Below are 25849 nucleotides of genomic sequence, written 5' to 3' on the forward strand. Positions count from 1 at the left end.
CATTTTCCATTCTATCTGGCACTTAATTAGAGTAATTTGAAAAATGCTGGCATCACATTCTCTGGCAAGAAGTACTTCATTAGAAACCAGGTGTCAAATTCCGCACCAGCTTCAGTTTCTGGATAGATTTACATTGTAGGTCCATGCAGAGCACATGGCTGTAGTCTGATCTGGAGGTGACAAAATCACCAATGACAGCTGCAATGCCCACCTCTGATAGAATCTCCTACCCTTATGAGGATGGAGAAAAGAAGAAAAACAGTTGAGCTAGCCATAGTTGCTAGCTGATTTTCTAGTAGCAAGTGAGAGTCCAACCAAACTCCTATTTTGCAGCCCCGTTCTAAAAAATGGCAGGCAAGCCAGCTCAATCAGAGGGGGTGACATTATTTCTGCCATCTCCTCCAATGCTTTCCCCCAACTGCCTTTTCCAGACTGTCTGACAATGTGCTGAAATATTACAACCAGTATATATCTATGCTACATTTTAGAATGTGTTTTCAAAGTTATCTGTAACACTTCAGATTTAATACCTTTATTCCAAAAGGGAAGGTAGTAATTTGGTAATGTGATGCCTTTCCCAAGAAGCATTTATTTCATTATAGACAGTCCCCTACCATACATCTGTGGCTTCCTATTTCACCATTCCCCATGATGATTTTTTAAATATTGATCTTTATGTTTTATTGTGATAACACTAATTTCAACACAATTCCAAAACCTATCAAAATATCTGAAAATGCGATTTCCCTGAAATATGTCAAAATATAACTGATCTACTCTGGAACATGAGAGTCTACAGCAGAATGCTCGTTTCATTTATATTTTGTTTTGAGATATTTCCACTTGGTTTAAAAAGCTGTTTTAATTCAATGTCTGTCATTACATTAGTGAATCACAGAGCACTATAATTCAGATCCTATACATGCAATTAACGTTCCACATTAGAAAATTAGTAGAGAAAAATCTAAAATAATATATCTGTAAGCTGGTGGGCTCCTTCATTAGTCCAGGAGACAACCAGTGCCACACCCAAGTCTGGTTAAGAATCTTGCCTCAGAGCACAATATTATAATACAAAGACAAAAACTTATGAAAACAAAACAAAGCTATTCCACCTGAGCAACAAGCTACAATCACCAGAGGTCTTTCCCCTTGCTTCTTTCAGTCTCATAAATAGAACACTGACATCCCCTCAGCCCCAAGCATCTGAGTCATGTGACAAACAGAAAGCCCTTGTTTCCTGGCAGTTTCACCCTTTCATGGTATCCTTCTCCAGAGACTATTATGAGTCAAGAAAATCAAATTGAAGTAACATTTGGTCTGAAACTCTAGCTGGGTCCTGCTGGCTTGGTCATGGCAGGAAGGAAGAAATAGGACTATATTTTGCCCATTACAGCAGGTGCAGTTGACTGTGTAGATCCCAAGAAGCACATTCTAGCATGCCTTCTGTATTACCCGTGGCAATGGTGCCTCCTAACCTTTGTATGATTTCCCATAAGGACATGCTAGAATTACAGCCTTGGCACTCAGCAGTGCTCAAGTCTGTTTCCAAGGTGCTGCCAGAAGAAGACAGAGACATGACTGGAACAGCTAGCTTAAGAGGGGAAAGTATGCTGCATCCCTTATAAAGTTATGGCTTAATTCCCCAGACCAGTCGGAAGCTCTGGCATTCTGCTTCCTCCCCACCCGCAGTGGGCTGAGATGCCTTCACACTGCTTTCAACGCAGGGGTGTGCCTTGAGGGCTTGATTTAGTCCTTGGTGTCTACTCATTTCTTATTGTGGCAAAACTCCTATTGATCTCAGTGGGAGCAGGATCAAAACCTAAAACAGGTTCCAATGTAAAATGCAACATATGAGATACTGCTGAGCATAGAACAATAGCTGTATTTGTTTATATAACCTCAGTACCTATTGCTAGTATCTGGATCATTTTTCTCTTGCAATCTTTAGGTTATTTGAAATAGGAAAGATGTTAAATATAAAGACATTCCACCCTGTTCTAAAATTCTGCAAATGAAAACGAAATGATCTAGTCATTAACTGTGTCATGAATCTGACTCATGGAAAGACAAAAAAAGGTCATTTCTCATTTAAAAAATCAGGGTGTTTATTCTGAGTCCTTCTGATTTGAACATCTTGGCTAAGTGATTTACAGTTACTGCAATGTCTAACTACTATATCCACAATTTGCCTCAGAAGAACTTCTGATCCAATAAAAGTATCTTTCAATTTGGTTATAGCTGTCCCTTTTATCTGGCTTAACTATAGTAAGCACAATGATTACCTGAAACTGAACCATTAGACTGGATTAGTATAGTTGGTTTTAACCTGGCCAAAACTGAATTTGATCCTGAGTCAACAAATAAAAGGCTTAATCATAGAGCTCCATTCTTTTTCATGTAGGTGCGACTGTGCAGAAATTTATTTTATATATACATAATCATTACTGATAAGACGTAGATGGGAAAAAAGCACAGAACAGAGAGTGACATTTTATGAGTTCACATCTAACAAAATATATAGGCAGTAGAATCAAAAGTTTCATCTGTCATCTTAATGTGCCAAACAACATGGTTATTTTTCCTGCCGGTCACTATACCTTACTAATAACCTAGGATATACTTAAACCTTGGATTCATGCTTCACTTGGGTTTATTTCTTTCTGCTTATTGCCGCTAAAAATGCATTATGTTGCAGAATGCTGTTAACTTTCAAATGTTTCATTCGTCTAAATCAGAGTTTAAAAGGCATTGAGGAAACATCAATCAATCAATCAATGGGAAAAGTTTCTAACAGATATTCCTTTAATTTATCCTTCACATTCTGTCCATTTAGCTCCTTCTAGGCACACTGCTCACTTTCTATGAAGCTGGCACAACATAAGTTGACTATTTAAGTTAAGTGCTAAATTCTGAAAATAATGCTGAAAATAGGAATTGACTAAATTGACTGCCAAATTATAGCAGATAAATATCAGATTCAGACTCTCTAAAAAACTCCACACTGACAGTCTGATCCCAAACCCACTGAAGTCAATGGGAGTTTTTCCACTGACTCAGTGGTCTTTGGATCATACACAGAGGCTTCAACCCTTGAAGTACAGATATAACTTTACTAAGACGAGTAGTCCCACTGATGTCAGCGGACTAGTCACATAAGTAGAGTTATGCACACCTGGATCAGGATCCTCAGCATAGCACCAGTGGAGTTATGTTGACTTACACTAGCCAAAGATCTGGCCTGTTTGCAGGATCAGAGTCTTATAGCCATAAACCAACTGAAGCTGTGGGTACTCAGTAGTTCTCAGAATTGGCAGCACTTTAGGGCCCAAGCCTTTACTTAAGTGCAAAAAGTTACTCATGTGCTTAAACTTTGCAGAATGGGCCATCAGTCATGAACCATCAAAGAAGAAGAAACACCAGAAATTGAGAATGAATCAAATAGTTAATCTACTTCAATGTTACCAATTTGTGGTTAATTATTCTTAACACCAAGAGTAATATAAACACAAGAAACAAACATCTGTCCAGACCTATGAGCATTTTCCACTAGCAAAATTACTGAATTATAAAAGAAAAATAAATCCCTTTATGTACATAAAATTAGCACCAAATTAGTATTCACCTGCAGTTCATACAAGGTTCTTAGCGGAGAGCATCATCTTAATTAATAAATGATAAAATCCTTAACAGAGTTTTTGCTTCAAATCACCATAATGGAACAGAAATATATTTTATTTATATTTCAAATTACATCAAAAAATGCACTGAAAAGAAGCAAGTCATTCACAGATAGGTTCAGCTTTCCATCTAAAGACACTTTACCCCAAATTTAGATTTTAATTGATCTAGATGAGCTTGTACTCCATTGAAACCGGGGGGATAATAAGACTTCAATTGCCTTGATCATCTTTGGGGATTTTGTACCTCATATACAACAAAGCTAGGAAGGGCATTTCTTAATGGCTGCTGAGCTTTACACATAAGTTTGGTGCTTTATTCTCCATGGGGTACGGCACTATGTGTGCAGCAGATTGTACTTTGACAGATGCAGCTGTATCATAAAAAGGCCCTTAGCATTATTAGCACTGGTAGTTCATATATATATCCATGAACTCTAGGATTTCATAAATGAACCATTAAAATGTTCTTGAGAGTAAAAAATGCCACCAAGTCACTTACCTCCCCTAAGCCAGTCTGCAGAATCTTCAGTCCAGTAGCTTTTTCAAGCTTGTATTTGTTGACATCTGTTAGAAAAATTAAGATACAGAGAGTTAAGGAAAAGCTGGGACTTCGATGAATCTGCAGCATTCACTATATAAACAAGCTTTTTTCCCCCCTTGCCAACAAATTCAATAGAATTCCTGTTTATCTTATTTATCTATGGTATACGTTTCATTCATAGCAACACTACTGTTGAGCCTTTGTGTCATTAATCTTTCATTATTATCTAAAAGAGAAAGAGCAAAACCAGATGTGTTTACTTCAATATACTACACCTCCTTTAGTTTCAGAGTGATGGAAGGGCACAATATAAATAAATCATACCCAACTCTACAATGGGGATGGAACTAAATTAAATTAAGCCTGGACAAATCAAATCTTTGGAATCCACCCACCCCAAAAAAGACATTCAAGGATGTCACATGAGGCGGATTCAATCTCGTCTTTTTAAACACACTTCCTTCTAGCCCCTTTGCCCCAGACAGACTTTTTCCCCTAGTTCAGTCCCTTTCCTTATGATAAATTCTTGACTTCCCTTTCCTGTCACATCAGAAGGCCCTAGTCTTTTCCTGGTCCCAAAACACCCCTGTAATTGTGAGCAATATTTTATTACTACAATATTTATATCACACAGGTGTAAATAACTTTGTAATAAATTACTTCTGCTTTGCAGATAAGGTAACTCACTAAATTGTCCCACAATCTATGAACCTCCCCTTTAAATGAACTAAGCCAGTATTTAACTGAGATTTTCCCATTTAACACTTTCCACATAGTAGGCATTGAAAATAAACAAACAAAAAAAATCAAGGACAAAACCAAATAAGTCACTGAAGCAAATCAAATAAGTCTGTCTCAATATAGTAAACCCAGAAAGACATAATGAAGGGAGTGCCTAAAACAGTCACCCCTTTCAGAAAAGAACTTTTATGTGCTGTAGTTACAAAGTACGGCATTACAGCAGACTATTTTCATGGGCAATGTTTAGTGACTTTATTTGTTCAGGGCCAGATCCAAAGTGCAAGTCAGATGAGACTCCCGTTGATTTCAATGGCCTTGAATCAGGCCTTTAGAGCTCATCTTCATTTCCTGTGTATGCATCATTTCTATTGATTCCAGTAGCCGCTGTTTGTGTCCTTTGAAAATCTGACACTTGACATTTTAGAAGCATTAAATGACATCTAAAATCAGCACCATCTAACTTTTCTTTTATTTCCATGTCATATACGTATTGGTAGATATTTATTTTGCAATTTTCTTTTTTAAAAATGAAAGAAATAGCTACAGCCAACGCCCTATATTTCACATTTTAACAAAGTTATTTTTATGGCCAATTTTTAAAACTCCTAAAATTTTAATAGAGGTGTGACACATTCATCAATAAAGAGGTACTAGTGGAAACTGCTATAAAAAAAGTCAGTGAGCAAGCTATAAATCCCTTTTTTAATCTTTTACTGAGACAAAAAGGGTTTCCAAACACAAAAAAGAAGTCCTTTAAAATTAAATTCACTAGATGAAGGATATGCAAATTACCTGAAGAAGCGGAATCCTATAATGTTCTCAAAATTCTGCAATAGCCTATTTAATTAGTATTTTAATTTTTCAGAATAATTCTTTGCACTTGACAATTTATGCAGTATTCCATATAATTAAGTACGTAGCTACAGTGGAATAATTTTGCCTACTTTCTTTATACTGGTTATTTTAACCTGAAAAAATCTGTGCAAGTCTCTTCTCTGATCTAAATTACAATGGGGACAACTTAATGGCTTTGCTCTATTAGAGAGCACGATGAGAGTGTTACTGAGTGTTTAAAGGTAGAGATTGTCACTGTTTCTAGACCTTGGTAACCTAAAGGGAGGTCTGATGCACTTTGAACAGCATAATTTATTCCTCTCAGCATAGGTCATCTCTCACTGATATAGTCAGGAATTCTTCACTGGCAAACATATTTTACAGTTTATCATAGGCATCACCAGCCTTAGATTTTACAGGAGTATATGAGATGGAAGCTATGTAGGTCTCTGTAATCTGCATAGCACATTTGTGAAGGGGAGGGGTTGGGAAGTAGATGGTTCAGGTATACTTACTATATAGGACATACAGTGAGTCTTAGCAAGTAGCGTGTAACCTACATGGCCAAAGCACTTCCTGGTTCTCCCACTATGCCCCTGGGAATGGAATTTTTGTGAGGGAAGCAGATCCACAGGGTATTGCCCTGCATCCACCGTCTGTCCCTTTCCCAAGGAAAACAACATTGCTAAATCTGACAGGGGATCTGTGGGAGGTGAGGGCCACCCATACAGAGCCCCTGAAGTGACTTTGGCATCCAGCACCTCGTTCCCAGCAGCACCTTGGCAACACAGTTTCAGTGGCACCGTACTGTAATGTCTCCTTAGGAAGGAGAAAGGAAAGGAAGGAAGGAGGATCCACACAAAGGGATACAGCCTAGAACTGCTTTCACTTTTTGGGAGACGTTCACTGGGTGCAAGGGAAGAACACGTGCACCCATCTGAGCCAGCCCCATCCCCTCTTGCCCCATCTCTACTCCCTTCCTTGTATGCCCAGCTTGGACCCAGGCTGTGTAGAAAGCTCTTCACAGGGCCTAGGACTGGGGAGGACAATGTTGTTGGAGCACACAAGCCTCCTTTCGAAGCATGTGTGGAGAACCCTTCCATCCACATATCACAACCTGGCCCCATGAAATGAGAGCCTGAGAATGTATTTATTTTCATTTTGCCAGACAAGTCCAAGCAGGTGTCTGTACTGTTGCTTAGTCACTCCCCCTGCCCAACAGTGTTTCAATATAAACAGTGTTTCCAGGAGAATCATATTATAATATGTGGGCACCTCCCCACCTGTCAAAAAGAATTAAAAGATCCCCAGAGGTAGGCTTCTTTAGCACAGGCGATGTATTTACTAAGACTGCAGTAGCATTCACACCATTTAGTCTAGAAGAAAAAAGGGACAGAGGAAAAAAATCCTTGACATTTCAGCACTCTCTGGGCCTTTACTTCCCAGAAGAAGCTGAAATGTTAGGGGTTTATTTCTCTCTCTTTTCTCTGCTGGACTAAATAATGCTTGGCATTTATATGGTACCATTCCTTTCATCTAAGGATCTGAAAGCGCTTTACAAATATTAAGCAATCCTCACAACATCTCTGTGGTACATGTTGTCTGGCTAAATCTTGTTTGCATTGTAAAAGCCAGTAATCCGGTGACTGAAATCAATGGGACTATTCAAGTGAGTAAAATGGCAGAATTCAGTTCATTATTCTGAATGTACATATGGGTAAACTGAGGCATGCAGTGGTTTCAGGGTCTGATCCAAATCCCATTAAGTAAACAGACTCCTTTTGACTTCAGTGAATTTTGGATCAGGTCCTTAGACAGCACAATAGCAAGTGATACATAGAATGATATATACACAGTTAGAGATGGTGTTCTCACAAGTGTCTGTACAGATTGATAATTTGCTTGTCCGTGCAATTCAAGGTTGGATTCATTCTGCTTTGTTTAAGATCTATGTATGGTTCCTACCAGAGCACCCTCTGCCAACCCACTATTCCAATACCTTCTATGTACTGAGGTCTTTCCCTCTAAATCTGACCATTTCCCTGGACCCTAAATGAGGGCATTCTCAGGAATTCATTCCCTGTTGCTATTTGACAAAGTTGAAATTTGTTGTCATACAGCACAAGGTGCTTTTTCCTTTGGCTTTTGCCTGAGTGGGTTACCTGGTGGAGCTATGTTTCACTTTTTTGATGAGCTAGGGAATTTTTCATTTCTTTTTTTATTTTCAATATAGTCTCCGATTTTGTGAGACCATTAACAATCCCCAAATCTTCCTTAAGACAGAACTCAAGTTATGCATAAAGCGTGATGAATAGATTTTAAGGACAGAAGAGACGCTTATAACCATCCAGTCTGACTTCCAAAATAACACACGGGGGGGGGGGGGGGGGGAGGGCTGCCTTGCAGGCCATAGAATTTCATGGAGTGGTTCCTGCATCTTGTGAATGAGGCAGAGCTTTGAGAAATCAACTGTCACAGGAAGAACTTAAGTATTTTGATGTCTTTTTCTTAAAAAAAAGTCAACTTACAGTTAAGGAACAGATTTAGACCAATGAGAGGAAAAATATCTTATTGGGATATCTACCCACTTACAGAGTTAGAGCCTTTAGGGTCCACATTTTGAAGTTTTTTTCTACAGCATGAGGGCTAGAGACATACTTTTAATAAAAACAAAAAGGTGGTTTTCATGTGATTCATAGATTCATACAGTTTAAGGCCAGAAAGGTCCATTATGTCATCTAGCATACCTCCTGTAAATCACGGGCTATTAAATTTCACCTGGTCACTCCTGTGGTGAGCTTGTGTTTGACTAAATCATAACTTGTTTTTGGCTAAAACGTATCTTTGAGAAAGTTGGGCTTCCTGGAGCAAACACCAAATATTGTGAGATTCCAAGAGTTTCCAGCTCTGAAACTGTCATTTTTAGATACCAAAAAGGTATTTTATAGGGGTTTAAGGTTTCCTTTGACTCCTGTACGCTTAGCCTACTGTTATTTAAAGCATCTGGCTTTACATGCAAAAGCATATGAAAAATATTTTCATTAAATTATTCTAAATCTCTAAAACAATTCTTTGTGATATATGCAGTAGATACTGTCATAACTTTCCTACTCAGATCTGAACCTTAGAGTTCAGAACATGAGAAGCTAGCATGAAACCTCCAAACTTAATTACCAGCTTGGATCTGATATCGCTGCCACCAGCCAGAGAATTCCAGTGTCTGGCTCACTCTAGTCTCCCCAAAACCTTCCCTGAGGAACCCCAAGACTCAGATGCCCTGAGTCTCACCACAAAGGGAAATAACCCACTTCCCTTCCCCCTCTTTACCTCCTCCCAGATTTCCCTGCCCTGGGGACCCTAGGATACTCCCTGCTTCAAGTCCTTGAAACACAAGTACCGAGAGATCAAATCTCTCTCTCCCCTCACCCAGAGGGTATGCAAAGTCAGGCTTAGTAAATCTAACACAAAGAGATTTTCCCCCTCCCTTCGTTTCTTAGCCTTAACCAGTGAAAAACTCCAACAGGTCTTAAAAAGAAAGCTTTCTATAAAAAGAAAGAAAAAGACATAAAATGGTCTCTGTATCAAGGTGACAATATACAGGGTCAATTGCTTAAAAGAAAAAATGAATCAACAGCCTTATCCAAAAAGAATACAATTTAACACATTCCAGCAACTACATGCAGGTAAATATAAAAAAACCAATATAAACCTATTGTCTTACTATCCTTGTACTTACAACTTGGAAACAGAAGATTAGAAAGCCTGGAGATAGAGAGAGCACTCTCAGAGACGAGAAAGAGAACAGACCAAGAACACAGGACTCACACCCAAAACTTCCCTCCACCCAGATTTGAAAAAGTCTTGTTTCCTGATTGACCTGAAACACCTGACCAGAGGACCACTGTTTGTTAACCCTTTTATAGGTGAAAGAGACATTAACCCTAAGCTATCTGTTTATGACAGATACATAATACAGGAGTGTGATTTAGCCTACAGGTTTTATAGAGACTCATTGTGGATTTCATCACTCATTAGTAAGTGCCAAACCCAAACTCATGCTGACAATCTTTATTCCACACTGCAGCACCACATATTTCACACATGATATATAACACACAGATATAAATGCACACAGGCATGCATGTGTGCATGAGCACATGCACAGGGCAAGTCCAGTATAATATAAACTGGCTCAATACTATATATAGCCCAATGGATTTATGCAGTACTACCGCCAAGTTCATATAATAAGGGAATCAATCTGAGAAACAAATCTTTGGCACACAGAAAGTGAAAATATGACATTTTATTAAGGGTTCTTTGGGTGAAGCCTTGCACCCTTCATCCCTTACTCTAATTCTTATTTGAAAAATACTACAAGCAAGTGGCATTCCCAGCAAGGACCATACAAAATAGATATATTCAAGATAAAGTCCAAACACCACTGCTGGGCTTTTGTTTCATTGGTAATTTAGATACAACAATAATGAAACAAACACAGGCAAAGCTTTCTTTTCAAGTGTGTCTGTTCCTCTTCTGTTCCAGCCTCTATTTCTCTTTGCCTCAGAGAATGAGAGAGAGGCTTCTCTTATCTCATCTCTGGAGCTAATACGATGCACCTGCCACTGTTACTCAGTAGTAATTACCTTGCATCTTCATGCAGGGTTCAAGTACCAGTCATCAAGGTGACCTAGAGGAATTCTGCATAGAGATACATGTACTTTTGAGTTTATCATCTCTTACAAACACAGGAGGCCTAGTCCATATTCGTAAACCTATTTTTAACGATACTGTATATTTTATCCCACTTCCTCACCACAAACTTGTTTGAATTAAGGCTTAAATTCTAAGCAACAGCTTTGTGAGTTGTACCTGGTCACTGCCAGGGTAATCTCAGGCATAGATGCTCTTTGCTTTACTGCTGTTCCAATCTTCAAACTCCAGAATGCAAATAGATAAATAAATAAATAAATAAATAAAAGTCACAACATGAACATCCTCTGTGTTCCAGCTTCAAATGAAAAACAAGTGACTCAAATGGTCAGGCACAAAGCTGAAATGCTTCCTCATCCCAAAACCTAAAAACTGATTTTTCAAACATGAGTCTACAGGTTACAAGCAAAAGCTGTTTTAACTCTCTGTTTTCCATCGTAACTGGGTGAATAAGCAAGATCTTTCTATTCTGTTGTCTCCTGTGTAATGTCTGGCTAACTGTGTCATAAACAGATAGTTAAGGGTTAATGTCTTTTACCTGTAAAGGGTTAACAAACAGGGAACCAAAAACACCTGACGAGAGGACCAATCAGGAAACAAGATACTTTCAAATCTTGGTGGAAGGAAGCCTTTGTTTGTGTTTTTTGGGTTTGGCTTTGTTCTCTCTGGATTCTGAGAGGGACCAAACCTGTAAGCAGATTCCTTCAATCTTTCTGAAAAAATCTCTTCTGTTCTAATTTTAGTAAGTAACAGGAAAAAGGCGAGTTTAGTCTTTTGATTGTTTTCTGTATTTGCAAATGTGTATTTTGCTGGAAGTATTTTAAATTGTATATTGCTGGAGGGGGGGGGGCTTCTCTCTAGTGTCTATAAGCTGAAAGACCCTGTAACCTTTACCATCTAAATTAGAGAGACAACTTTTACTTTTTTTTCTCTCTTATTAAAAGTTTTGCTTTTAAGACCTGTCTGATTTTTTCCCCTTGTTGAGGCTCAAGGGAATTGAATTTGTACTTACCAGGGAATTGGTGGTAGACAGGGAAAGAGAAGGGAGGGGGGGGAAAGGGGAATCCCTTTGTTTTGATTCACAGAGCAAGAATCTGTCTCTCTCTCCAGGATAGCCCAGGGAGGGAACGCCTGGGAGGGGGAGAGAAGGGGGGGAAAAAACCCTGATTTCTCTGTGTTGTGATTCAAGGAGTTGAATCACAGTGATCTCCTAGTGTACCCAGGGCAGGAAAGATCTGGGAGGAAGAAAGGAGAAGGGGGGGAAATGGTTTATTCCCCTTTGTTGTAAGACTCAAGGAATTTGGGTCTTGGGGTCCCCAGGGAAAATTTCTGGGGGGACCAGAGTGCCCCAAAACACTATAATTATTTGGGTGGTGGCAGCTTATCAGATCTAAGCTGGTAATTAAGCTTAGAGGAATTCATGCTGGTACCCCATTTTCTGGACTCTAAGGTTCAGATTGGGGAATTATACCATGAGAAACTGGCAGGGAGACCTGAAATGGAAATGATTGCATGGAAGTTAAACCACGTGGTAATACTAGTGATAGCCTGGTAAATGTTATGCCAAATCTACTTTTCAAGTGATTTTTCATATGATTTTAGTTAGATATTGTTTCAATCTCACTTGCATTAAATTAATTTTTATATCAATATTTCACGCATCCAATATGTTCGGGTGATTTTTTTCCCACCACTCCTTGTTGCCTTAAGAAATTTAAAATATAGCTTGCATCTTCAGCAATTTTCAGTGTACACATGCTGTAAAACCTACTCTAGCCAATCAAACTGACAGGAGAAAGGTGAAGTTTAGGCCACTGTTGCTGCTCTTAATACAACTGGTACCTTGGCGTCTCACAGTCCTCAATACAAGACATACTACAGCCAACGCTACAAGTCTACAATAAAGGAACTTTCCACTAGTTTCATTAAGCATCTAATTAAGTTTAGTTTCATGCACACAACCCCCCGTGAGGTCGGTACTAGTGCACAGGTATCTATAAAAGCAGAAATTGGCTGTAACTGAGCATCTGGAAACAGCTTCCAGATATATATTTTAAATCAAAAAAAGTTCTCTCCCCACCCTAAATATGGAATTTCCCCCCCAAATTCCCCTAATCTAAGGTGCAGGACAGATACTATTCAGTTCTGGACCAGTAAAATTCTGATCTCAGGGACCCATAGAACTTTCTCTTTACATTGTTAACAACTATAATCTTAGGTACGTAATCGCATGTATGTATTTATTTATTCCTATTCATTTTAAAATAATTGCTTTAATTATCCCTTTGAAACACAAATACATTGTTGGTTTTTAAAAAATTATTTTAGATTAGATAGATTAAAGGAGTTTTAAATGTATTAACTATAATTTTCATCTCCCGCTGGATTCTGTTCAGTTAGACTCAATGGTGATGAATACAGCTGGCTTTGCAGATAGATGGACACAAAAATATGGTCCAATCCTCTTAAAAAAGCCCTCTAAACATTGCTAAAATAGTCTTTATGTAATAGATACATGGCACATATAGAATATAGGATGATTTTATGTGAAGATTTTATAGGCACTTGTTTGGGATGATCTGTATAAGTCACCATGACTTTACCACTCGTGTAATGCCAAGTTCATTCTGTCTAACCTCTCTGAAACCAAAACATCATGTATTCTCTACATACACACAGAGATATATAAAAAGCTTCTGTAGTTCAGGTTACATGAGTATTTACATTCTAACCCTCAGTTTTCAGTTATTGCAGACAATGTCACTAATTAGGGGTAAATTTTCCAGGCATTCTCTCTGTCTGAGCAGGGTTTTATTTTTTAACGTGTGAGCAAAACTAGTTAATTTGTTTTGGAAAAAAAGGAGAGAGTCAACCAACCAACCAATCTTCCCCATTATCAACATTTTCTTCCAATATCTTTTGAATACCCCAGCAGCAAAAGACTGGGAGTACAAAGCTAAAAACTGGTAAATATCCTTCTCTTGGAAAACCAGTTAGGTGTTCCTGTGAAAACTGGTTTTGATTTGGCTGAATTATGAGAATTTGAAAATTGCACTTAAAGAATGTATAGAAGATTTTTAACAATCGTAATTATATTTTTAATATCAGTCATGCATGTTCTGAGCAAAGGTAGAGAGCAATGTGATGCATATTTGGCTATTTAACTGCTTACTGAAATATATTGAATATTTGAAGTCAATGTGAATGTTTTACAACATTTAGAAAATAATGCAGATCTGTGTAGAAATTCTTGCCTCTTTGTGTGGAGGTCATTGCATGGAATAGTGGATTATGTACCAAATTATGTATCTCTTTTCCCATCTTTTATCTTTAAAAAAACCTACAAGAAATTTAATTGACAATTTTAAAGAAAACATTAAAGTTGCACTGTTTAGAGCTCAGAAAGTCAGGAAAATGCCATCGGTAAAGCTATACTCAATTGATTCAGTACTAGCAGGAAATGGAATGAAAGTTGAAGAAATGTCCGCCCCACCTCCAGTTCTCATCAAATTTCACTTCAATGAAAAAAAATTAACCATTTTCAATGCAGCATGCAAATTTTATTAATTATCTTGAGCCTGAAACTGGCAAAAAATACAGCAGCATGAGTGTTGGGGATAACAGACAGTCTTCCAGTTGTTTCACGGGTTGCTTCTTGGATCACAGATCAAATTTAAGATTTTAATCATAATATCTGAAGACCTACAGATACTGAATCCTAGGAAGCTTAGCGTTAAACATCCAGCATTCCATATTACCCTTTTTTACTAGGAGATATGACTTGTTCCCAAGAGACCGAAAGGTAAAAGATGATACCACCTCTGCCATTTCCAGCTATTCTGAGTGTTTGGAATACTCCATCCCCTGACCTAAAATGTACCAGGAAAACTGACATTCCATAAAATGAGCATAAGGTCACAGGGTTTTTAAAGTTTTGGCATAGCAATATAATATGCTTTAACTGTTTTCAAATTGTTTATTTTATCTATAGTTAAGATTTAAACAGATTGCTTTAACTTTGTATTTCTAGTGATTAAAATGCTACAGCGACTAGGCACTTAGCAGTAATAGCAGCTAATCAGCCTTGCAGAGTTTATCATATGTTCTAGAGCAGCTTATCTGTTTTTTGTTTTCAGCTGAATGTTCTCTGTTGATATATATTTCATTTCAATTCCTCATTATCTGTGCTGAATCACCTTTTTGGGGCTGTGGTGGTCTCATTCAGGGGATAAAGAATGGTCTTTTGATTAAGGCACAAGCTTGTAAATCAGAAGTCCTGTGTTCTATTTCTGGATCTGTCAAAGTCTTTGTGTATGACCTTGGATAAATCACAATCTCTTATTGCCTCATCTCGAAAACAGGAACAACATTTACCTGTGTAATATTTATTCCTGTGTTCGGTTTTAGAAGCTTCCAGAAATCAACCAGAGGAATCATAGAATAGAATCATAGAAGATTAGGGTTGGAAGAGACCTCAGGAGGTCATCTAGTCCAACCCCCTGCTCAAAGCAGGACCAACACCAACTAAACCATCCCAGCCAGGGGCATGGAAATTCCACCACCTCCCTAGGTAACCCATTCCAGTGCTTTACCACCCTCCTAGTGAAACAGTGTTTCCTAATATCCAACCTAGATCTCCCCAGCTGCAACTGGAGACCATTGCCTCTTGTTCTGTCATCTGCCACCATTGAGAAAAGCCTAACTCCATCTTCTTTGGAACCCCCTTCAAGTAGTTGAAGGCTGCTATCAAATCCCTTATTCTTCTCTTCTGCAGACTAAAGCCCAGTTCCCTCAGCCTCTCCTCATAAGTCATGTGCCCCAGTCCCCTGATCATTTTCATTACCCTCCACTCGACTCTCTCCAATTTGTCCACATCCTTTCTGGGTGGGGGGGTGGGGGGCCAGGAAGCATGTAGCTTCCATGTTTGTGTTCATCCAGCAAACCGGTTATTTGGAATCTGTTTGTACCAGTGTGGTTTCTTCATATTGTTTTTGTATTGCAGAAAGCCAAAGACACAATAACATCTCTCCAGGGTGTTGTAAAGCTACTATCCAAGTTCTGCCATCCATACTCATAGGAAGTGGTACCTTCCTCCTCTCAAGGATTCTCAACTTGGGTGGCATGCTACTTCAAGCAAATTGTGACAGAACCTGGCCCTAAAATTGTAAAGTGCTTTGAGACCCTTGATGGTGATAGGAGTAATATATATGCTGGTCTTCTCTTAATCACTTAAGCTTAGTGTTTATTCTGCTCTGTTTTCTAGTATTTGTTTGCACTGCTCTGAGACTTAGCACGTAAAAAGCTTAAAGGGTATGAATTATTCTTATTGTTTTCTAAGTGCTGACTTGAAATCTTTGGACATCTGAACTGGCAGAAGTGTGAATTCAGGGTGCACTAATTCTCTACAAGCCCAACCATTGTTATTTTTAGTAAATAAAAATAAACAAACAAGTTGACATTTTGTTTCAGTCATTTCCTCAGTATCCGATCCCCACTGCCAATAAAACCGTGACCTCTAGGTTCATTTCTGTATCGATCCAAAACATATGTATAAGCCACCTTATTTGTTATTCATCTGCAAATATGCTTAATGTCATCTTCATGGCACAACTGGAATCAGACTGAGTTGTGAAAACATTAGTAATATTTCAGCTGACTGGTTCACTAAATCATAAACAATACAGTTAATGCACAAGGGTCACTCACTAACAAAATCTATTTGCCATGCCTGCGGAAGAAAATGAAAATATTTATTACCAACAATGACACTAGTAACAAGACTTGCAATAAAGCCTTCTGGTAAAAGTGAACATGAGTTAGGCTGGCCTGCCCATTGTTTCCCAAAGCAACTGAATATTTTTCATAATCTCCCCTTAATGAAGACTTGAGAGGTTATTTTGCTAAAGTAAAAAAGGATTTATTTCAAATCAGCATTGAATGAAAAATGTGTTTCAAACAAGATCAGCAAGATACTGTTCTTCGATATTACATCAGTTATCACATTGTAGATAACACTGTCAATAGCAGCGCCAGGGTTTCTGGCGCCCTAGGCAGAATTTGGGGGGTGGCATTTTGTGCGCTCCCCATGGGGCGGGCAGGAGCTTCTGGTTCCACTCCCATCATGCCGCCAAAGAAGGACCTTCTGCCGAAATGCTGCAGGCAACAGTGGCAGTCATTGAGCTGCTCAATTGCCTGCCTCTGTTTTCCGCGGCATGTCGGCAGACGGTCCTTCTTCGGCGGCACGACAGGAGCGGAACTGGAAGCTCCCGTGCGCCCCGTGGGGAGTGCACAAAATGCTACCCCCCGAATTCTGGTGCCCTAGTCTCAATCCTTTTAAAGCCCTTTCCTTAGGACTCATTTACTATCTGCCAAAGAGTCACAAAAACACTATGCAAAAACAGTCAAACTCCAGAGGTTTTCCCCAACTTTAGCCAGACAGAAGTTGAAGGCATAGCCTTCTGTCCCCACAGCCATATCCCTCCTCCCCTTTGACCCAGCTTTCCCTATCTTTTCTAGTCCACCTCAGCTAGCCATGTGACAAGCTGGGACCTGTTAACCCTTTACAAGCTGCAGTGCTTCATCTTGGCAGGACTCAGAGGTAAAATCCGGTGGGTGGCGGGGATTGGAGTGGCTGCAGCTTCCCTAGCCCTCCTAGAAGCAAAGGAAAAACTCTCACTCTTGCCAGGCTGGTGTAGTGAAAGCTCTCCTTTTGGTTTCAATCAATTTTAGCTTGTTTATTGGCATGAATTTTGGCTGGCATCATTCCTCCTCAGTAGCTAAGCCGAATACTTTCTGTAGGACATCCCAAATAAGCAAAAAAATCTCCAAAAACTTGGCACCACAATAGTAAGATTTTATGCCACATATTTGAGAAATATTTTTATGATAATGTATTAGGACTGTTATTTTCTGTTCCTTCAGCTGCAAAGCTAAGCTGTCTAACTATACTGATCTTAGAGGAAGAAAGAGTATAACTATTTCTTTAAAAAATACCTAATGTAGATTTTATCACACAAATGATTGTCATATTTTAAAGGGAGCTATCTCAGGGCTAGAAGCAAGACTGCATATCCCAAAGGGATGCTTTGAGTCTCCCCTTTCTAGCAGAAATCTTTCACTTCAAGCTAAATGCTGAAGTGTCCTGTTCCATCATTTTCAGAATGAAAACTTTTGACTTTCCATTTTGAAGTAACTTTTTAATTTCAAAATTTACTTTTATATTAAAAATGTTTTTAAAAGCACCAAAATCAAAATGAAAACATTTATCGAAAGAACGTTTCAACTGTTCCAAAATAATTTGGGGGGGGGGAGGGATTTTTTTTTCCCACAAAAATGTTCAAAATTTTGGCTATTTGTCCTGATTCAGGTAGAGTCTTTGAAAAAAAAATTTTCTCTCCCACAGAATGCAAATGGCCAGCTCTACCCAAGATATCAGACCTTAAGCTGCCAGAGTTGAAAACTGTTGTTCTGCACTTCAGATCTCTATTTTTTGGGGGAAATTCCACATCAGAGGGGAGAAGGAGGAAATATTTCTCTGGAAGGCTGCTTTTTATAAAGCGTCTGAAATTGCAAAGAGGTTCATACTATTAGAATGAGTCCTGGGAAATAGGGATCAATGTGCAGAGCGCAAGTGAGATAGTCAAAAGTATATGGTTTATGCTATTTAGCACACACAAATAACCCCCACATACAGTATATGACAGATGAGATTGACACATCCATCCTCCACACACACATTCACTGTTAAAGTGTCAATAGTTACCACACATTAGTATCTGCAAAAACAGAGGGGCCAATTGCCTCCCCATGTGGGAAAGCTCATAGGAGAGGCTAAAAGGGGAAGAAAGATCAATACGTTTTCCTTGATTTGTCTCCGCTGGTTCCATCTGGGGAGGCACTGCTTGCCCTCTCGCTTGTGTAGGAGGCTGCAGAGTATGCCCAAAAATCATGTGGCACCTTGGGGGTCAGTAAGGCTATGTCTACACTGCACATCGGTATTGGCAGCATGTAGGGTCTGTGTAGCTACATGCCACAGTGAAAAGCAAGCTGTGTATGCACTGTGGTGTGTCACCACAGTTGTTAATGAAAGCTCTGGTGGGGGTGAAGGCAATGCAGAAAGGCTTCAGCAGCTGCCCACTGTTGGAGCCTTTCCTCACTGCCTCCCCTGCTGTCAGAGCCTTTTCCTGCTGTGGGGAAAGGCTCCAGCAGCCAGACAGTATACTGCTAAAAAATAGCAGAACAGATGGGGAGGCATTGCTTGGGCTGTAGAAAGCCATGTGGAGTATATACCTGGGGACATACCCACAGGGTTCAGGCGTATCTTTATTCTACTTGCCTGAGCAGTGCCTCACCGCCTACATGGCTATTTATACCATGTGAGGGACGACTAACCATGTACTTCTACCCTACACGTCACCATAAGAAGTGTGAAGTGTAGATGTACCTATTGAGACCAAGGCCCTCCATGTGGAGAAGCTGTACCTCGGCAGCCTGCCACTGCTTCCTGCCAGCATGGCTCCAAAGCAGCTGTACCACCAGAGTTTCCATAGCAGGTAGCTATGCGTGTGACCAGACTTTAAGGGGTACCCCCCCCAACTGTGGATAGAGGGCACAGAAAGATAATATAGCTGAGTGTTTTCGCTGCAGGGAATCTCTAGGGGAATGGTTTGTGAATCTCATTATGTGCCCTTGAGAGGGAAAGGGGATGCTGCTACACAGGCACTGGGGACCCCTTTCCATTATCCAGGAGAAGGGAGATCCATGCATGCTAAGATCCCCATATTTTACTGACACACACCCCCCTACATCAATCCATACATAGATCAGTGTCTATGTTTTAGAAACACACACAAAGCATACTTGCACACACAAATCTTTTAAGATGGCTGCGGAGCAGAAGTATAAACAAATTAAGAATGAGGTATACATCTCTGCCAATTAGGATGTATATTATTATCCTTTGACCCCTTCTTAATATTTCATTTTACCACATTTCTAAAATATTTATACCATAGAGTGTGTTAAATTATAGCAGTTAAGACCATAGTATGGTTTCATTAATATTTCATCACAAATCTTTTATCATTTGAATTTCCCTGGTGTCATTCTGTTGCTTTGTAGTACACAGTGGGGATGGAGGACATTTTTAGTACTTTTTCATTTTGTTTCTCTGAGTCTTAGCAGAACACCTTGTTCTCTTTTGTAGGCTACATTTTTTTTCAATGATTGAATTATGATTCAGCAGCCGATTCATATAAAATATTCTCGATTCCTTATGTATTTTTTGTTGTTGAGGGTAACTAAGCAGCAGAACAGATGAAATATGTATGTAAATCCTTTACATGAATGGGTTGTGTAATTGTACAGTGGCATTTCTGAAATGGTGGTTCACCCCTACCACTGACCCCTAGCTCACAGTCTTGCTAATAGACTGGGTACCTTAACTACCTACAGGTGAAGGACTGCTGTCCCCATGAATAACATCTTCAAGACTCCAGTTAGCAAAGCATTTCAGCATGTGCTTAAATCCATTCTAATTCAGCAAAATACTTTGTCAGATAATGAAGTTGTCATGCATACACAGGATCAGTGCTAAACCCCCATCTTTGCAAAAATCTCTTGGAAGAACCCATTTGATGTGCTAGACCCCAAGTGGTCAACTCCTCCTTCAGAGCAGGCCACATGGCCTCACCACCTCCAGAGACTGAACCTCTGGAACTTCATCACACCTGCTTCACACCATGAGCTGCATTTTCAAAACAGTAGGATTTATTAGTCAACTGGAGCACAACATAGGAAGTCCTTAGGTTAGAACAGAAAAATGCAGGGTAAAGCATTGTCCTCTCTGGTCAGTTCAGCACACCAGCCAAGCTGTGGTTAACTCTATTTTCAGGTTCTTTGTTGCCCTCTCTGACTTCCTTCCTTAGGCCATGTCACTTTCATCAGCAAACGTATGTTGCTCAGGGTTATGAAAAAACACCCCCCAGAGTGACATCATTTTGCCACCATAAGTGGTAGTATGAACAGCGCTATGTTGGTGGGAGAGCTTCTCCCACCAACATAGCTGCCGCCGCTTGTGAAAACACTTATTTTGTCGAAAGGAGAGCTCTCTCCTGTCGGTATGGAGTGGCTACACAAGTGATCTTACAGCGGCACTGTAAGCTTGCTAGTGTAGACACGGCTTTAGTCAGTTGCCAGGTGAGAGAGCAACAAGCTTCTTCCGAAAGCCAACTCTTAACCCCCCCCACCTCACACATCTCAGTCCTTTGTTCTTGAGCTGGGGTCTCTGCTCACTTTCCTGCAGAGAGGCAGTGAAATCCTCCTCTCTCTGGGTCATTGGTTGCTAAGTGTTAATGTCCTGGTGAGTGGACTTTTCACTGTCTTCTCAGATTTTCCATTGTTATGGGTCAGTCTCAGTCACTCCTTTTTAATGACCCTTTCAGTCTGCTGAGACACCTCGGTGAGACACACACTCATGACTCTTAGCCCTTCCTGAAAGCAAACTTAGGGTATGAATTCACTACTGGCCGGATTGGTGAGCAGCAATCGTTCCAGCAGGGATTGATTTATTGCATCTAGTCTAGACACAATAAATCAATCCCTGAGCGCTTTCCCGTCGACTCCTGTACTCCAGCTCGGTGAGAGGTGCAGGCAGAGTCGATGGGGGAGTGGCAGCAGTCGACTCACCGCAGTGAAGACACTGTGGTAAGTAGATCTAAGTATGTTGACTTCAGCTACATTATTCACATAGCTGAAGTTGTGTAACTTAGATCGACAACCGCCCCCCACCAGTGTAGACCAGGGCTTAGGCCTTGTTTCCCCACTAGGTAGCCGTGGAAAGTATAGGGGAAACAAGAACACATAGGATTTATAAAAAAATATTACATTCCCACTTCACACAGAAGTGCTTTGTTGGACTGGTGAACAAGTCCCCAAAGGACTGTGGAGTAAAGCAGAGCTGGATCTGAAACAGAACACTAGAACTTAGACAAATTCAAATCAGGGTCTAAAATTTGTTTTTCTGGACTTTCTCCAGTCATGCAGCACTTTTGGGAATAGCAGTGATGGCCAAGACTATGATGTCACACAACAGGAAATACAGCTGGTTGGTATTTTTAGGAATGACAGAAAAATGGTGATCCTTAAGTAGAGTGTGAATAAAGACATCTGTTGTCAAATACACACAAAACAGATCAAATTAAAACAAAAAAAACTAGAAACAATAAGCAATATGCCTAAACTCTGAAAACAACAGTTTTCACTGAAATGGCACAAATTCATTTTATAAATGGTTATATTCTGTATGGGTAGAAAATTATATCACAGAAGTACTAGCTCATTTGTTTCCAATGTCTCTTTTAGTATAAAAGGATGCAGCTTCCAACGAAGTGGTGAGACAATTATGATAATTCAGAAAAACAAAGCAAATTCCTTTTCAATTTTTTATTTCAGAAGAGCCCCCAGTTCTCACTCCCTTCACTGTGCAAATCCCATCCTCTGTACTACTCATGGGTTGCTGGGAAAAATGTGATGACACCACAAAAGTGCACGACTATTATTTAAGGAGCACTGACAGAAAAAGTTTAATTGTTGTTTTGCTAAGCCCGTTTACTGATTACAGCTGGGTAAAACCCAACACTCTGGCCTATCCTTGTTGCAGAGTACATACTGCATGAAGTTAGTTTAATATGGTGGTAAATCAGTAAACTGGATTGTGAATAAAAAGATGAAGATATTCTGATGTCAGCAGATAACAAGACTTGTTCTGCTTTTGTGAATCACACAAAATTGTCATTTGTGAACAATTTGCATCTTGTTCCAGGGTGGAATTTTGCCAAGTTCCATTAAAAAATAAATCCAAATAACCAAGGGGATATATTATGTGCTAGGTGTATGTTAGAAGGTAAAGCGGGGCCATACAGCAGACAGGATCTCCAGGACGAATTCTGGTTGACTCAGAATTACCTTTTAAGTAATTTTCTGACTTAGGAGGAATTCTTCCTGCCAGTGCTTACCAGCTCCACCACTCTCAAAGAGATGGCAGCATACTCTCCTCTCCTTCCGGTGAGGAGGGAGCAGGAACTATGTCCCCTAGTAGGATACAGACCAGCCCCTGTGCAAAAGTGAGTAGGGAAGTTCCTTGTAGTCTCAACTGCCACATCCTTGGGGACACGTGTGCATATTCTTGCTAAAATCTGGCTTTTTGTTCGCTTCTGGAAATGGGACACTCACATCTTAGACAAAAACTGAAGATTTTGTGCTAAATGTCCATATTGTGATGGAGAATTTGTTAACAAGACTATTGCAGAAGTGGTTGCAATTTTAGATCCAAGGAACACAAAACTGCAAGAATTAATACAGCAAATTCCAATTTCGTACCACACTACGAGAGGCGTAGCTCCCAGATTAGTACTGATGTTGCAAGCAACATGCAAAATTATCTAAAGAGTTTTCTAGCATTCAGCCTAGCTGTTGGTGAATCCACAGATATTCAAGATAAACCACAACTAGCAATATTTGTTTGCTATGTTTCTGCAGATGAAATGGTGAAAGAAGAAATGTTGGACTTGAGGCACTAAAAGAAACAACTCGCGGTATTGACATAAAGAACGTACTTGACAAAGCATTGACAAAAGCCGATGTACCACTGGATAAACTGGTCAGTGTTGCAATGGATGAAGCACCTGCAATGGTGGGGGACAAAAGCAGGCCTTATCATACTCTTGAAGAGTGATCCTAAATTTCCAGAGTTTCTCCTTGTTCATTGCATCATCCATCATGAACATCTCACAGACAGATACTTCAAGTATGAAAATGTTACAAAAATAGTCCTAAAATTGTCAATTTCATCCGCTCGAATGGGAAGACTCATCGACAATTAAAAAAATTTCATTTAAGAGCTAGATCTTGAAAACAGACCAAACAACATCTCTTTCTACTGTATTGTGAGGTGGTTATCAACCAGCAACGTCTTAACTAGGTTTGTGTAACTAACTGTTAGAGCCTATCATTTCTTTCCTTGAAGAAAAAGAAAAGTCCTGTCCACAATAGGAGATAGGCCTTTGGGCCATGAGTTCTGTGCTGTGCCGTGCCCCACTTTCAGTTTGAAGATGTCATTGTCATCCACGAAATTAACTTGGGGTTAACATTTAAATCTAAAACTATTCAAATGCAGCTTATGAACAGTAAACTCCGCCGGTAGTGTGCAGCATAAAGGGAGATCACAGCACATGAGGTCTGCCCAGCACTACAGTTACGCAATTTCCTGTTAATAATGAGCATGTGCAGCTGAAGCGCAGCCTAGGTGCCACCTGCAGGGCTGAAACCCCAAGCAGCAGGACCCCCACCCCAGCAGGGCTGAAGCCGTGAGCTCCAGCTCACCCTGCTGCAGGGTGAAACCCTGAGCCTCCATGCCCCCCGCCCCGTAGGACTGAAATTGCAAGCGCCAGCTTACCCCCGATGGGCTCAAACCTCAAACATCAGTGCCCCCATCCCTGCAGGGCTGAATCTGTCATCACTGGCTCACCCCACTGTGGGGTGAAGCCCTGAGTCCTCCCCCCCACCCCGCAGGGCTGGAGCCGCAAGCACTGCCTCACCCCACTGCAGGGTGAAGCCACGAATGCCAGCTCATTCCACCACACAAGGTGAAGCCCCAATCTCTGCAAGCCACATCTGACCTGTCAAAGAGCTGCGGTTTGGCCATGCCTGGTATATAATAAGGGTACGTCTACACTACAAGCTTAACATCGGTCGACTTACAGCTACTGCAGTAATACTGTGATGGTTCACATTCACACTGCCCTCCTTCTGTCAGTGACACACATCCTCACCAGGAACACTTCCACCAACTTGACAGGGGCCATGTGGGGGGCTGAGAGCCTGGGCTGTTAGCTCCTTGCCAAGCCCCTGGCTGCCCCTTTGCTCTCACCTTCCTGCTCCCCGCAGGGAATCCAGCTGCTCCCCGGGCTCTCACCTTTCTGCTGGGAGTGAGCCAGCCGCCTGGCATCCCAGCGGGGAGCGGGGAGCCTGGGCAGTGGCCCAGCTGGGAGTGGGGAACCAGGAGTAGCCTTATGTCGACCTAACTATGTAGTGTAGACTACGGCTATGTTAAACTATAGTAAAAGATTGTACACACATCGGAATAACATTGTAAGAACAGTTAAGAATTAGAAAGAATCAAGGTCTATTAATAATTTTATAATTATTCAGTATTTACCTTATCGCATTGATGACAGTACTGCATACATCTCATTAGTTCATATTGTAGAATTATTACAGGTGAAATTTTACATCCACTTCACCTCCTTTTTTTTTTTTACAATTTAATACCACCTTGGGCCTTATTTTTCACATTATTTCAGCAACAGCAGTGTTAATGTTAAAGAAAGAGAATGTTTGGATAAAGCCTTACACAGCTGAAGAGAAAAGTGCTCAGACTAGCTAAATATGTTTTTTATGCACAGTTTGAACTCCAGTTGTTCAAAGTGAAGTGTTGCCTTTGGTGTGGAACATGAAGTACTTTGGATAGAAGAGCAGAGCAGCAGCAAAGGAGAACCAATCATTTGATGCCACAAAATGACTTATTGATTTCATATTTTGAAAGGCTTCCTTTACCTTGAATATTTAGCAGATTCAGTGAAAGATTTTGCTGATGACCCCAATGAGTTTAAATCCTGTCTTAACAAAAATGTAATCTTTGAGAGGTATACACAAGCTATTCTATCATTAATTCATTATCAGCAAATACTGTATAGATGTTCACAGGCAGATACTATACAGAACAAGAGTCATTTGGACTGCAGAGCCAACAAACCCCACAAATATTAGGTGCAGTATACTACAATTCTCAGTAAAATGTTATACACAACTTGTTTGCAGTTCTGGTTACTATCACACAGATTTCAGAGTAGCAGCCGTGTTAGTCTGTATCTGCAGCCTTACAAAGCTATAGAACAATTAAATTCAGAACTGGATTTTGATGTTGGCTTTTTAATTTTTTTTTAAGTTTATTTTTTGAAGTTTCTTTCTTTTTTATTATTAAATTATTATAAAGCAGTGGTTTTTTTAACCTTCTTTTCATTTGCAGACCCCTAAAAAGTTTGAATGGAGGTTCAGAAACCCTTTGGAAATCTTAGCTGTAGTCTGTGGGCCCCCAGGGATCTGCAGATCGCAGGCTGAAAACCACTGTTTATAAAGTATTATAAACTTTCTAAAGGACCATGATGGTCATTTTCAAAGAAATTATGCTTTCTTGCCATTAGCAGGATCCCATTTTAAATCACACTGTTAAATAATAATACATGTGAAAATCAAAAAATAAACTAGAATAGTCTCCATG

The 25849-nt window shown here is 40.0% G+C and overlaps 1 protein-coding gene across 2 annotated transcripts in view; it reads right to left on the reverse strand.

Moving 5' to 3' along the window:
• The window catches only part of PTPRN2 (protein tyrosine phosphatase receptor type N2), a 1065122-nt gene that overhangs the window by 346083 nt on the left and 693190 nt on the right, over window positions 1-25849 (reverse strand). For both annotated transcript variants that reach the window (XM_030550108.1, XM_030550107.1), the window contains one exon: window positions 4183-4247. In XM_030550108.1, the coding sequence (XP_030405968.1) occupies window positions 4183-4247 (65 nt within the window). The remainder of the gene's footprint in view (window positions 1-4182; window positions 4248-25849) is intronic.

This window comes from Gopherus evgoodei, chromosome 2 (genome assembly GCF_007399415.2).
Source record: "Gopherus evgoodei ecotype Sinaloan lineage chromosome 2, rGopEvg1_v1.p, whole genome shotgun sequence".
In the NCBI taxonomy this organism is placed as follows: domain Eukaryota; kingdom Metazoa; phylum Chordata; order Testudines; family Testudinidae; genus Gopherus; species Gopherus evgoodei.